Source organism: Bufo gargarizans, chromosome 5 (assembly GCF_014858855.1).
Source record: "Bufo gargarizans isolate SCDJY-AF-19 chromosome 5, ASM1485885v1, whole genome shotgun sequence".
NCBI classification, from domain to species: Eukaryota; Metazoa; Chordata; class Amphibia; order Anura; family Bufonidae; genus Bufo; species Bufo gargarizans.
This window is the reverse complement of record NC_058084.1, coordinates 164,721,637-164,737,730: the sequence shown is the minus strand read 5'-3', so window position 1 is coordinate 164,737,730 and position 16,094 is coordinate 164,721,637. Positions and strand designations below refer to the sequence as shown.

The 16,094-nt window shown below is 42.1% G+C and overlaps 1 protein-coding gene across 1 annotated transcript in view; it reads left to right on the top strand.

Annotated features, from left to right (window-relative positions):
* Nucleotides 1-16,094, top strand: part of FBXO15 (F-box protein 15) — a 212,957-nt gene that overhangs the window by 177,126 nt on the left and 19,737 nt on the right. The window contains exons 10-11 of the mRNA XM_044293183.1: nt 11,081-11,205; nt 13,756-14,025. Coding sequence (XP_044149118.1) covers nt 11,081-11,205; nt 13,756-14,025 — 395 coding nt within the window. The remainder of the gene's footprint in view (nt 1-11,080; nt 11,206-13,755; nt 14,026-16,094) is intronic.

Below are 16,094 nucleotides of genomic sequence, written 5' to 3'. Positions count from 1 at the left end.
GTCTAGAAGCTTAAAAAAAGTTGAGCTTTTATTTTTAGGCCGTATGGCCCAGCCTTAGTTGACATACTCTACAAATCAAAATCTTCAAATTAAATTCCCTCGTAATTGGTTTCATAAATGGGATGAAATTGAGCATTAATGTGTTTTCTCCATTTAGACTGTCAAGAAAAATACTTTTGTACGCTGTCATTTCATAATTTTTAATATGTGACTTTACTGCAGCGGCTTACTGCCAACAAAGCTTGGACTGAATATCAAGCAAAAGATTGTATTTCTCTTTCATAGATTGCTGGTGTCTGCTTTTTGGTTAACCTTGACAGCTGCCCTACAAATCCTCCAGCTCTCTCATCCCTGAGATGTACACATTTCAAGCGCTTAACTATAAAGAATATTTGGAATGTAAATTTAGGCATTTTTTCCCCTTTGGTTCACAATCTAGTATTTGTCATAAAAAAACTTTGATGCATGCATATGTTATATTTCTTCATCTTGGCATCTTGATCTTTTAATGAGATTGTCCAAGATTTTGACATGGATGGCCTATTCCCAGGGTAGACCATCACATCCGTGGGGTCCGACATCCTGCATCCACCTCGAAAAGCTGTTTTATTGTAGCTTCGGTGCCAAAACTACAAAGCTCTGTCCATTGTGTAGTGGATGGAACTGGTAACTGAAGCACTGCCCTCAATCATTTCAGTGGGTGCAGTGTTGCAGTTACCATCTCTGTCCACTGCACGAAGGACAGAAGTATGTAGTTCCGGTGCCAGAGCTGATGATTAGTGGGTATACAGGGTGTTGATTCCTGCTGATCGATGAACTAATATCCTGGACAATCTCTTTAAGGCCCCTTTCAGACAAGAAAGTTCCACGCATTGGACTTGCAGCATGAGTATGCGAAAGCTCCCGTACTGACCTCCCAGCAACGAGCTTGCTCGTCTGAAAGGGGCCTAAAACAACTCACATCTTACTGGTGAACTTTTAAAATAATAAAACATGGTAAATGTGATAAAGGTTTGCAAAGGCCACCTTATCTACCTTCTGGTAATATCTCTTAAGATGACAGTTCTTACACTGTTTTCTAAGAGGTACCATAGTTGTATCAATTATGGTACCCTCTGGGCAAAACTGATAATGCAGAGACTAATGGGGTGGTGCATAAAACATGGATTTAAAATAACACTAAAGAAGGAATCCTTGTGCTATGCACACCCTCTCACTCCCCGACACACTATTGCTTTAAGTGTAAGAATAACATGATGACTTTATTCTGCCTGTCAATACTATTACAGAGATACCAAGTTTTTATAGTTTTTATTAAAGAGGACCTTTCACTACTCTACAAACTAAAAACTAACTATACCTGTGGGCAGAGCGGCGCCCAGAGGTCCCCCTGCACTTACTAGTAAGTCTGGGCGCCGCTCCGTTCGCCCGGTATAGGCTCCGGTGTCTGCGCTCCCTCTGACTGATTTCTTGTAGGAGGCGTGTCCCTTGCTGCACTGCTGGCCAATCGCAGCGCACAGCTCATCTATGAGCTGTGCGCTGCGATTGGCCAGCAGTGCAGCAAGGGACACGCCTCCTACAAGAAATCAGTCAGAGGGAGCGCAGACACCGGAGCCTATACCGGGCGAACGGAGCGGCGCCCAGACTTACTAGTAAGTGCAGGGGGACCCCTGGGCGCCGCTCTGCCCACAGGTATAGTTAGTTTTTAGTTTGTAGAGTAGTGAAAGGTCCTCTTTAAGTACCTTTTTAAAAACAAAAACCTTTGAAAGAGCACTTTTTTCTTTGCATGATTTGATGCCTATAACTTTTTTTTATATGACTTGTTTTTGATTGGTACCTTTTTGGGATACATGTCTTTTTATAAAAAAATAATAATTTGAACTTTATTTTGGAGGGAATGTGGGGGGGCAAGGTGACCAAAATACAGTGAATTGGCCATTTTAATAGTTTGTACATTTTCTAACATGGCAATAACCATTATTGTTCTTTTATTGTTTATTTTTAGATATAAAATTGGGAAAAGAGGGTGATTTGAATTTTTATATTTTTAACTTTTTTAAATTTTTTTTCCAATTTATTTATTTTTAAAATTTTTAAAGGGGTTATCAAGGAATTGATAATACTGACCTATTCTCAGGATAGGTCATCATTATCACATTGGCAGGGGTCTGATTCCCATCACTCCCATCGGTCAGGTAGCTGCAGCGCTCACCGGAGCTCTGGTGAGCATAGCCAACTCCCAGCAGCTTTCCAAGCAAAGCGCCGTACATTGTATAGCGGCTGTTCTTGGTATTACAGCTCAGTCACATTGACTTAAAAGGGGCTGAGCTGCAACTAGGCCATGTGACCTATATACCATGACGTCACATGGCCTAAATTCCCAGATAACCCTTTTAAATTCCTCTTGGGTACTTGTACATGCAATCTCCTGATCACTTGTCCCATAGACTGCAATAGAATACTTTTGCAGTCTATGGAAGTCTGACAAGTTACATTGTGGTCTATGTAAGAGTGAAATATATATATTTTTCAAATTCAAATCTCAATATTGGTTTTCAAAAGTTTTCAACCCCCTTCAACAGATTTGGCTAAATTTCACATGACAGTTGCACACATTGCTCTGATATTTGAATTATGTTTTTCATGCATCATGTAAAAAGTTCGGTTTTTCTGGACTCTACTTCCTGGTTCCTTTCAACAGAGGAATTGCAGGCAGGACACACAAATCAGATAACATTTAGCAAGGAAAATGAACACATTAGTTAGGGTACTTTCATACTAGCGTTATTCTTTTCCAGTGAAGGGTCTCAATACCGGAAAAAAAAGCATCTGTTTTGTCCTAATGCATTCTGAATGGAAAGCAATCCGTTCAGTATACATCAGGATGTCTTCCGTTCCGTCCCTTGTACGGTATTTGACCGGACAGAATACTGCAGCTTGCTGCTGTATTTTTTCCAGCCAAAGTCCTGGAACACTGCCGCACTTTCCGGAATCCGGCATTCATTTCCATAGAGATGTATTAATTCTGGATCCGGTACCAAGTGTTCTGGAAATTGCCGCGTTGCCGGACCTGGTTTTCTGGTCTGCGCATGCGCCGGGGCATAGAAGTAGCTATTTTTGCTTTTCATTTTTGAAAAAAATTAAATACTAGATCCGTTATTCCGGATTTCCGTTTGCATACGGTTTGCCAGATCCATTGCCAGAACTGCCTGCCGGATCCGAACAACGCTAGTGTGAAAGTATCCTTAAACTGATGCACACACACAGAGCCAGGTAAGACCAATTCTACCAGTACTGAACTGAAGGGAGGTAGAAGTACAGTGGCCCTAGTTCACACCCACAAGAAGAGAAAGCCAGGAGACAAAGAACAGTCGGAACATGAACCGCCATTGAACACAAAGGCCCAAATTCAGACCCACAAGAAGCCGGAATGTGACTGCTCAGCCAATCATTGGCTGAGGTGTGTCACCTCTCTGACCACTGATCGGCTGAGCGGTCACATTTCCTGAAGCTTTCCTGCATACGCTTTCTGTAAGTATAGTTTTCTATGAGTTATAAAAGATGAATCTAACAATTCTTGCTGTCTCATGTTAATGTTTTCTTAGTTTGTAAATGTCTGGGTTTTAAGGGGGAGATTACTCAGTATTAGCTTGTTTTAATGCATTATGATCGGAGACGTGATGAACTTTACAGTGTGAGTGGCATCCTATTTAACGGAGTGAGACAGACCTCCGACTGCTTTTACACTAGATTGTTTATTAGATAATGAAAAGCGACTGGTGGCTTAGTCACTTACTGGATCACAGCAGAATTTAATGTCTCTTTGCTTTAATTATTTGCAGTAAATGTTGGATAATTCTAAAAAATGATTACCATTGTCATATTGATAGTAAATGGGTATAATATTATAGTACTCTTCTAGCTACAGTTGATATTAACATTCATTACAAATGCGTTAAACATTTAAAATAAACGCAAATATGTTTTGCTAAGCTTCAGATAATGCCCTTTTTATGACTTGTTTAGAGAGGACCTATCACCATTCCTGACATGTCTGTTTTACCAAATAATTTTATTCTCGAATCTGGAGCATTTGGCTCTTGTTCTCTTCCTCAGTTATTGCTACTAGAACTTTATTTATGGGAATGAAACTGGGTGCTACCGGTGGGGTGTTGTCTATGCACAGTCTGACCCTGACTGGTGTTGCCAGGGCGACTATGCACGGACGCCCACTATTGCAGATTGCGCCCATGTGCAATTCATTAACCCCTTCCCAACGCAGCAATTTTCCGTTTTTTTTTTTTACTCCCCGTCTTCCCAGAGACATAACTGTTTTATTTTTCCATTCACATAGCCAGGATAAGGTGTACTTTCCAATAACACCATTTAATATTGCATACGATGTAGTGGAAGCTGGAGTGGAATTGGAAAAAAATCCAATGCCACCATAGTCTTATCTGTTTCCTTTTTAACAGCATTCCCTAATCTGTAAAACTGACAAGTTATCTTCATTCTGTGGGCAGTACGATTACCACATTTTATAGTTTTTCCTATGTTTTAATACTTAAAAAAAAAAATCCTTCTCATTAACATATTTTGCCGCCCATAACTTTATCATATTGATGTCTATGGAGATGGGAGGCTCATTTTTTGTAGGGCAATCTAAAGTTTTTATTGATGCCATTTTGGTCTGTGTACTTTTTATTTGTTTATATTTTTGAGGGGAAGGTAAAATACTTTTATATTTTGATAGTACATGTGTTTTGGGATGCGGCAACATCAATTATTTTTAATAAAATAAGGAATGGAGATTTTAGTTTTTATGTTTTATATTTTGATATTTTTTTTACTTTTTTTACACTTGTTTTTAGTCACCCTAATGATATTAACATGCAATCGTCTGATTGCTTCTCCCATAGACTGCAATGATTTACCATTGCAGCCTATGGGAGAATCACCTTGTTGCAGGGTTTGAGAGAAACTTTGCTCTGAAAAGCCTTGGAGCCCTCAGAAGGCCTGAGGCTACTATAACAACTAAATAGTTCTCGTGATCTCGGGACAGGGTACTGATTGGTCCACCGGGAGCTCAGTTCTCCCTGGAAAAAGACCTCTCAGATGCCATAGTCACAATTGACCATGGGTTAAAAGTCTGTGATTGGCTTTATCGCTGATCACAGACTCTACCACCCATTGCTTGCTGTAGTGCTCACTCATCTCCTAAGGATGTCGGGAAGACTTTAATAAACTAATAGCAATAACTGAGGAATGTGGGACTATTACACACAAGGTAATATTTGTAGTCAGTTTAGCTTGAGTCTACATTGGTGTACTTTGTGTACACAAATGTTAAATGTTGTTTGTTAAATTTTGTGCACCTTCAAAACTAATACTTTTCTCTAGAAATGCTACTACAGATTTTCTTTTACGACACCCCTACTGAAGTAAGTTTGCAACTTTTTTTTTTTATTCTCAGTGATCAGTCTGTGGTAAAACTGATTAACATAGCTAAATTCACTTACTTTTCAAAACTGGAGTCAGTGGTATAAAATGCAAAAAGCTGCAAAAAGGGGGCATTTATCAAATGAGTTATGTCAGTTTTGTGGTTTAAGAAACTCGCAAGTCATGGGAATTGCTCAGTTTTCTGCAACATTTGGCCAAAATGTGCAACATTTGGTGTTCCTCACCACTTTTCAAAGGGGTCAAATATATTATTAAGGTGCATCATTTCATAAAGTTGGTGCAGCCTCACAAAATCAGACTGACAAAAAAAAAACTGACTAAAAAACAACTGTAAGTGATAAATGTCCTCCCAAATTTTCATTTGTTATTAAACAAAAGTCTGATCTGCCAGACAGAGCACTGGCCATCCCGCTTGTATGAGATCCTTTCCCGTATTTCCTTTCAGTTTGATTCTTTGCACATAAACATTGACTATGCTTTCATTTTTGTCTTAAAGGGAACCTGTCACCGGGATTTTGTGTATAAAGCTGAGGACATGGGTTGCTAGATGGCCGCTAGCACATCCGCAATATCCAGTCCCCATAGCTCTCTGTGCTTTTTTTGTGTCAAAAAAACCATTTGATACATATGCAAATTAACCGGAGATGAGTCCTGTATGTGAGATGAGTCAGGGACAGGACTCATCTCAGGTTAATTTGCATATGTATCAAATAGTTTTTTTACACAATAAAAGCACACAGAGCTATGGGGACTGAATATTGCGGATGTGCTAGCGGCCATCTAGCAGCCTATGTCCTCAGCTCTATACACAAAATCTTTGGTTCCCTTTAAGCCTCATTCCCACTTCAGTGTTTTGGTCAGTGATTTCTTTCAGTGATTAGGAGCCAAAACCAGGATTGGAGCCTCCACAGACATCGGGTATAATGGAATGATCTGCACCTGACCTGTGTTTAGAGCCACACCTGGTTTAAGCTCAAAAACACAGATTGAAATCCCTGACCAAACACTGACGTGTGAATAAGGCATTAACACACAAGAGCACATCCCTTTCTACTGACATACTCCCCCCTGTGCTTCTATAGCAATGAATGTCTTTTATTAGGGGTGATTATATGGTGGTTGAAGGGGAAAGAACAGTTTTACACCATTTCTTGCAGTAAATGATAGCAGTATGTAAGAGAGCGAAATCCAGCAACTAAAATGACGTGTCTCAGTATATTTGTGGCATCCCCACGGGCAATATACTGACAAAAAGCGTATTCACATTTATAGGTAAGCTTCTTTTTGAAATGGTCCACTATGACTGTCCCCATGACTCCTACCTTTCTTTTTGTTGTAGGCAAGTAAACACTGCATAAATAGTTAACTATTATCACTGTGTGACTTTTTTGAGCTTTTGCCTTTTTTTTCTTACTTATTTTCCGTTTCTTTCTTTGTTTTTGCTATAAATAATTTTTTGTAAACTTATGCTTGTACACATGTACTCAGTTGTCAAAGTTTAGTGGTATATAGAACAAAACAGGAACTTGTTTAAATTAGTACAGGGAATATTATTTTGAACCTGATATTAATTAAATGTTAATAGCAGATGGTCGGGGCATTGCTGCCGCTATAGTAATTTTGGCTGTGGGCCATGAAGTAAATCAGAAGGCCGTAATTAAATATTTCCACATTGGATTATTATTATATTTATTTTTTTACAGGTGTAACTTCCACTAGAGATATTAAATAAGAGAAGTTCTTATATCTGTAGAACATCTGGCTGCAATGTTGCGTAAAAATTTGTGCTCCGCATATAGCTTCATGGTAGTGGTGAACTAATATATTGCTTTCTTTTCTGATCATTGGTTTAAGATAATGAGTTATTCCCTGAGTTCCTGGTAGATTGTAGTTACGCGTGAAATCTTGCCAATCTCATGTTTTATTGAAGAACACAATTGATATAACTATTTTTACTCACCTTTTTGGTGTCCTTCTATAATTCGGCGCATCACTATTTACAAATCTATGCAGGATCTATAACAGGTTTTTTCCTGTCCATAATAAAAACGCAGCATCTACAGAGCTGAGAACTGTCCAAATTACTGACACATTTGCCCATTAACAGCAGTGGAAAAGGGGCAGGGCTTTTTTTTCAATTCTACTGTGTTGTAAGGGCATTTTTTTATGAAATCATGGAATTGACACTTGACCTGCTTTGGCTGGTTTCACATCATCATTTTATTTTCCGTTCTTAGGATTCGTCAGAAGAACAGAAAAAAACAGGATCCTGTTGCAAAACGGATCCTGTTGCATCAGTTATGCACATTTTGCATCCGTTTTAGCCATTTCCATCTGAGATCCGTTTTATTTAGTCAGACAAAAGTTCTGAATGCAGTACTTTTTTTCCACTTTAAAAAAGGAAGTATCTCAGACAGAAATGTCTAAAACAGATGCAGCAGGATCAGTGTTTTTTTTTTTGTTTGTTTTTTCTGTTCTTCTGGGGGATCAGAAGAATTGCAAATGAAACAGTGATGTGAAACCAGCCTAAATTAAAGGGAACCTGTCACCTCAAAAATGCATCTACAACCACCAGCAGTACCTCGTAGTAGCCCACAGCCTATTAATAATTATATATTTCATCCTGTTGTCCGATGTTGCGTAAGTTAAAAAAACACAGTTTTATTCTCCATCAGTGCTATAGTGCCGGCCAGCTTGAAGTCAAGGGGGCAGCTGCCTCCTTGCTTTAAGTCTAGATAACCATTCCCCCTAACCGTCCCCTCTTGCCTGAGAGTGACAGCCTGCAGTGCGGCCGCGATTCCCCGAGTCTTGCGCGTGCGCATTGCGCTGCTGAAACCCGGCTAACAGCGGCAGCAGAAAATGGAATAGCGCATTACTACAGAGCACACCGCGCATGCGCGAGACTTGGGGAATCGCGGCCGCACTGCAGGCTGTCACTCTCAGGCAAGAGGGGACGGTTAGTGGGTGAAGCAAGGAGGCCACTGAACCCTTGACTTCAATCTGGCCGGCACTATAGCGCAGATCGAGAATAAAACTTTTCTTTTATTTTTTTATTCCGTGGCATCGGACAACAGGATGAAATATATGATTATTAACAGGCTGAGGGCCACTACGAGGTACTGCTGGTGGGTGTAGATGCATTTTTTGAGGTGACAGATTCTCTTTAAGTACTTGGTTCTTTCCCCTTTAATTGTTATATTACCTTTTTATATTCCTGTATTTAGTGAAGTGAGTTAGGGATAGATAGTTAACATCTACAAACCATTGTTCTGTGTCAGATGACCACTAGGCCACATTCCAGAGTGGTTAACTCACTGGACATCCTGAGGAGGAGGGGCTGAAAGGTATAAATCTTTGTGCATTAACAGAGCTTCAAGCTCCAGAAATCAGTCATGTGCTGTATTGATAGCATGGACGATTGGAGCTTGCTCGTTAGTTTGAACACAAGTCAGAGTGTTTTTTTTTTTTTTTATATGTATGCGAGTTGCTTGTCTGTTTTATATTTAATCACACTTACTAATAATTTTTTCAACTTAGCCTGTGTAAGCCTGTTTATTCTCAAATATTTGAACTCACATTAAAACATCTACTTAAGAGATATTCCAGTTTCAATCAATAAAACATATTTACTGTATAATGAGGTTATGCCATATATTATAATTCTTAATTCTCAAATATTTGAACTCACATTAAAACATCTACTTAAGAGTTATTCCAGTTTCAATCAATAAAACATATTTACTGTATAATGAGGTTATACCATATATTATAATTCTTAATTTCCACAAATATTTATTGACTTTTTGAGCACTACGCCTTCTAGCGCCACCTACAGATTTGGAGTGAAAATTTGGTCAGAATATCAGAGATCACTTTTGTGACACATTTATGAAGTACGACACTTAAAAACGTCACAAACAATTTGCAACTCCACACCGGGCATCCTCCAGGAGTCATGTCAGTGTGAAGGGAAAGAGAGATTCTGCTTTTCGGCACTCCAAAACCCAGTCACGGCAAACTTGAGTGTCAAACTTCTTTTATTCCAATTAAAAGGTTATCATTAAAAATAACAACGCGTTTCGGGGACTTTGGATCTAAATTCCCCGAAACGCGTTGTTTTTTAATGATAACCTTTTAATTGGAATAAAAGAAGTTTAAAGGGTTTCTACCACTTCGCTGCACATATTTAGCTGTCAGACACTAGCGATCCGCTAGTGTCTGCTCTGCCCAGCCATCCTAATATAATTGCTTTTGGGGCAGCCGTTTTGCTAAAAAAAGAACTTTTATTAATATGCTAATGAGCCTCTAGGTGCTATGGGGGCGTCATTAGCACCTAGAGGCTCCGTCTACCTTCAGAAACTGCCGCCGCCGAGCGCGTCCCTCCAGCCCGCCCATCTCCTCCTGTATGCGATCCTCCTTGTGAGCGTATGTATTCTGCGCATGCGCAGTGAATGTCTGACCGCTTCCTTGCTCAGACATCTCCACTTCGCCTGCGCGATGACGCCATAGTGCTCCGAGGAACAGGTGCAGTGGAGATGTCTGAGCAGGGAAGCTGTCAGACATTCACTGCGCATGCGCCGAATACAGGCGCTCACAAGGAGGATCGCATTCAGGAGGAGATGGGCGGGCTGGAGGGACGCGCTGGGCGGCGGCAGTTTCTGAAGGTAGACGGAGCCTCTAGGTGCTAATGACGCCCCCATAGCACCTAGAGGCTCATTAGCATATTAATAAAAGTTCTTTTTTTAGCAAAACGGCTGCCCCAAAAGCAATTATATTAGGATGGTTGGGCAGAGCAGACACTAGCGGATCGCTAGTGTCTGACAGCTAAATATGTGCAGCGAAGTGGTAGAAACCCTTTAACACTAAAGTTTGTCGTGACTGGGTTTTGAGCTCCGAAAAGCAGAATCTCTCTTTCCCTTCATGCAACAACCAGTGAAGAGGGACCGGACATCCTTCTGCATTGGATCCTCATCCTGGGGCTGCACACCCAAAAGGCAATCATGTCTGGTTTGATATGACTTCAGTAGAGTTGTGCCTACCATAGCACAACCCTAAAAGGTGAGCCTCTAATCGCAAAGCACTTCTGTCCTATCCATAAACTAGGACGTACTACCCTATTGGGCGCTATTTTCTTGAGCCCTAGGCACATTCACTCCGCACTTGTTGTCAGTATCATACAGGCACTATTCAGTGGAGAGCTCTGATAATTATGGCATGATCTAGAGATCTTGAAAACTTTGAGGAATTAAAATTGATTATAAAAAAAAAGTGTGTAATAAAAGTTATGTAAGCTCCAATACCACTTTAAAACCTGCCTACTCCATCTCTTTTCACCTTTCTAGTTAAGCATCAATACTGAATTCCATGATTGTTATACTTTTGATATTGTACGTCATTATTAAGTATTTTCTAATGATTGTACACACAATCACGTATACACATTTATACATTATTTACATAGACTGTAAATCAACTCTGAAGTACCAAATAAGGCCTCCACTTGATGCTTCATGTAGTAGTGGCTGCAGTTCAGTACTGTCTGTATGTTTATATAGGTTCAGAGGTTGTAAGGATTTATTATTATATAGAATACCACTAGCTTTCACTTCCTGTTTTACAGAATTTATAAAGCATGGTTATTTACGAATGGCAGCCATAGGACTGTGGAACAACAGGATGCACAGCCCTCTTGCTGGAAAAGTTGACTTTTTGTGGGAGACTTTTACATTAAATGGAAGAGTACAGGTAAAATTGATTTAAAAAAATAATAAGAAGGCCTCATACACACAACTGAATTCTTGTTCCATAAGGGGCCAAATATACGTATGTTGTTGTTTTTTGTTTGTTTTTATTAATTTTATTACTTCCTGTGTTTTGCACTAAATGCTCCTCATCTGTATATATGAGAAGTTTCAAGGACCACACCCATGAAACCATCAAGCATTGAGGGGTCAGTGTGTAGGCACTCTAACCCTCCACCTCCATGCGAACAGTTTTCGTGACTGATAAGTATTAAGTTTGGACTTTTCACCTTTGGACCTTGCACTTTCTATCGAACATTATATGGATGACCAGTTGGATTATGTTTCTTTGATAATTGAATGTGATATGTATACTATATAAAATCAGAGATATTACATTGGTGATGTTTTTTTTGTTTTTGCTATTTGAGACAATTGGAAGAGGATCAAATTACCTATTTTGGACTCAATATTTTTTTGACTGTGTGATTTCCATAATTCCATGACTTTTTCTTCTTGGTGTGGCAAGTTGTAATTTTGAGAAGTGTGTTTAATAAATAAGCAAAAGGGTAACAGGGTAACAATGTTTTGAACTTCTGACTTTCACGCTCCATATCTCACCATCCACTACAGATTAAGGCTACTTTCACACTTGCGCTTGATCGGATCCGTTCTGAACGGATCCGATCATATTAATGCAGACGGAGGCTCCGTTCAGTACGGATCCGTCTGCATTAATAACTTTAAAAAATTTCGCAAGTGCGCAAGTAGCCTGCGCGGATCCGTTCAGACTTTCAATGTAAAGTCAATGGGGGACGGATCCGCTTGAAGATTGAGCCATATGGTGACATCTTCAAGCGGATCCGTTCCCATTGACTTACATTGTAAGTCTGAACGGATCCGCACGCCTCCGCACGGCCAGGCAGACACCCGAACGCTGCAAGCAGCGTTCAGCTGTCCGCCTGTCCGTGCGGAGGCGAGCGGAGCGGAGGCTGAACGCCGCCAGACTGATGCAGTCTGAGCGGATCCGCATCCATTCAGACTGCATCAGGGCTGGACGGAGGCGTTCGGGTCCGCTCGTGAGCTCCTTCAAACGGAGCTCACGAGCGGACCGACGAACGCTAGTGTGAAAGTAGCCTAAAACGTGAGACTACCATCATTTTATAGACAATCATCTCATACATACATTTTATTTGCAACTATTTACCATATGATTAGGTATGCAGATTCTTATCATATAACTGCATTGTTACGGTTTTGCTCCTAACATTTTAAATTTAAATTTTTATTATTTTTTTAAATCCACCTTTTGCTTTCAACACTGCATGAATCCTTCTGAGCATGCTCTCGATCAAAATCTGTACCCTTGTCTCTTCTACATATTCCCAATGCTGGTGCATACTGTTCGACTCACTTGGGTACAAATACAGCTTTTTCTTCAACTCTACCCACAAGTGTCCGATTTGGTTGAGGTCTGGAGACTGTGGGGGGTCAATCCAGCACCTCTACTTCATTGTCATTGAACCATTTCTTTGCCATTCTTGACGTATGCTTTGGGTTGTTGTCCTGCTGGAACACTCTTTCGTCCTTTTAATAACCATAGTACTCGAGTGTACAAAGTAACTCGTCTTGTAGGATATTCATAGCTCAGCATTGAGACCACCATCGACCCTGGTGGTTTGCACCCATCAGAGCCCAGTCTATTGACTTTCATCTCATTGCTCCAAATCGCCCGTTTCCAATCTTCTACTGTCCACTGTTTGTACTTTTTTGCAAATCTAAGCTGATGCTTCTTATGATGATATTAAAGTTGAGGCTCCTTAACCGTCTTTCGGGCCATGATTCCAGACTTGTGTAATGTGCGTAGTACGGTGCTTGCATGGACGCCTGTGATCTCAATATTAAGAAGCATATGAGCCACCTCGACTGCCGTGTTTGTCTCACCAGAACTGATAGACCTTATGATGAGCCGACTTGTGAACTCCGATATTTTGCTTGGACGTCCAGCTCTTGGTTTTAGAATGGATGGAGGTTTTCATTTCGTATTCTTCCAACTGTCATGGCACTCACATGATGCAGTTTGGCAATTTTCTTGGCCAATATACCGCTATACGATGACCTGGAAGATGTGGTTTCTCTTTTCTTGAAAAATCTTCTTCATGGTTGCTTCTGGATTCGAACCGGTGACCTTTTGCATTGGAATCAACCTAATAACACACTGATCTATTAGGGAATGTGAGAACAGGTTGTAATTTGTAGTATACAAGAAGAAAAATATTGTTCTCCACCAAGAGCAAAACAGTAACAATGCCGTTAAATCACAAGAATCTGCATAACTAAGCATATGCTAAATAGTTGCAAGTTCAATTTATGTATGAGGTAGCCAAGATGATTGTCTATAAAATGATGGTAGTCTCATGTTCAAAGCTGTAGTGGATGGTGAGATATGGAGCCTTAAAGTCAAAAGTTCAAAACATGTTTACCCTTTTGCTCGATATATAGGTCAACTGGTAATAGTAACAAGTGATTAATTGGCAATTCTTTCATTTTATAGAATTGCTTCTTGATGGATGTAACAGTTTCACATGAAGCGGAAACTCCATATTGGTGTTTTAGTGCCCCAGTTGCATTATGTGCAAACAAAACCTCAGAAACACTCTACGACTTTATGGGGCAAAGCTTTGAACTGAACTACAAAGATGATATGGGAAAGGTTCATGCTGAACTTATGTGGATGAAAGAAACTGATGAACATTATGTGGTAAATCTGGTCTTGTACCTAAAAACCGAGAAAGTCAACAGTTATTTTGGAACAAATTATACCGTAAGTAACTAACACATCTATACATAAAACATCCTTATCCCTTTCAGTCATAGATTCTTCAATAATAATAATAATGATTGTTCTTGCAGCTATAAACAAATTACTTTTTTTATTTCTTTTTTCATAAACAATATTTTAGCAAAAATGAAGGTGACTAAAATAACTACTTTGATACAACACAGGCAGATCACACAGCATTTGGAACCATTCTCTTAATCATACACTGTGATCATACCCCTAGTGGAGGTTGAAAATCATTGCCTATGGCATTTATCTATTATTGCAGTACAAAAATAATAAACATAGAAAAAAACATTTTTCACAGTTCCAAATGCCCACCCTCGCGCCTCCCATTACCTCCCACCTCCCATTACCTCCCACCCTCGCGCCTCCCATTACCTCCCACCCTCGCGCCTCCCATTACCTCCCACCCTCGCGCCTCCCATTACCTCCCACCCTCGCGCCTCCCATTACCGCCCACCCTCGCGCCTCCCATTACCGCCCACCCTCGCGCCTCCCATTACCGCCCACTCTCGCGCCTCCCATTACCGCCCACCCTCGCGCCTCCCATTACCTCCACCCTCGCGCCTCCCATTACCTTCCACCCTCGCGTCTCCCATTACCTTCCACCCTCGCGCCTCCCATCACCTCCCACCCTCGTGCCTACCATCACCTCCCACCCTCGCGCCTCCCATCACCTCCCACCCTCGCGCCTCCCATCACCTCCCACCCTCGCGCCTCCCATGACCTCCCACCCTCGCGCCTCCCATCACCTCCCACCCTCTTGCCTCCCATTACCACCCACCCTCGCGCCTCCCATTACCGCCCACCCTCGCGCCTCCCATTACCGCCCACCCTCGCGCCTCCCATTACCTTCCACCCTCGCGCCTCCCATCACCTCCCACCCTCGTGCCTACCATCACCTCCCACCCTCGCGCCTCCCATCACCTCCCACCCTCGCGCCTCCCATCACCTCCCACCCTCGCGCCTCCCATCACCTCCCACCCTCGCGCCTCCCATCACCTCCCACCCTCGCGCCTCCCATTACCGCCCACCCTCGCGCCTCCCATTACCTTCCACCCTCGCGCCTCCTATCACCTCCCACCCTCACGCCTCCCATCACCTCCCACCCTCGCGCCTCCCATCACCTCCCACCCTCGCGCCTCCCATCAGCTCGCACCCTCGCGCCTCCCATCACCTCCCACCCTCGCGCCTCCCATCACCTGCCACCCTCGCGCCTCTCATTACCTCCCACCCTCACGCCTCCCATTACCGCCCACCCTCGCGCCTCCCATTACCGCCCACCCTCGCGCCTCCCATTACCGCCCACCCTCGCGCCTCCTATTACCGCCCACCATCGCGCCTCCCATTACCGCCCACCCTCGTGCCTCCCATTACCGCCCACCCTCGCGCCTCCCATTACCGCCCACCCTCGCGCCTCCCAATTATTATCCACACCGATCTGTAGGTGGTAGCCAATGCAAAAAAGCTAACAAAACATGGAGAACAGGTCCTATAGTGAAAAATGACACAAATGTAATGTCAACTTATTCCACTATAGGCTCCGGTCTTGGCTAGGAGTGTGAGCTTCTGAAAAAAAAAAAATAATAATCATTAACTTCTATTTTCCATTGAAAAATGAGAGGCAACTTCATCCACAATGTTTTTTTAGCCAGCAACAGAAATTTAATGGGTATCTGAAGCTGTTTTAACATTGCTAAACTGTTGACACAGTAGGACCGGGAAAAGCAGTAAAGTTATATTTTTTGTGAAGATTTTATTATCCGGAGTAGTGAGTAAGAGTGTTGGAGGCAGAGCTTTACTGTGAAGTGCGGTCTGCGAGCTGGTTGGATACTACAGCTTTCACAGTGGCGTACACACAATCCATGGGGCCCCGGTGCGAAATTGATCCATGGGCCCCCCCCCCCCCCCAACCCGCCGCCGCACCTACCCCCACTACCGCCCCTCAGATGATCAGATCAGCCCAGGCCCCAATCTGGCAATCCCATCAAAGCAAGGCAAATGGCCCCTGGCAGTTGACCCTGGGGGGGGAGGGGTAGGGTTTACAG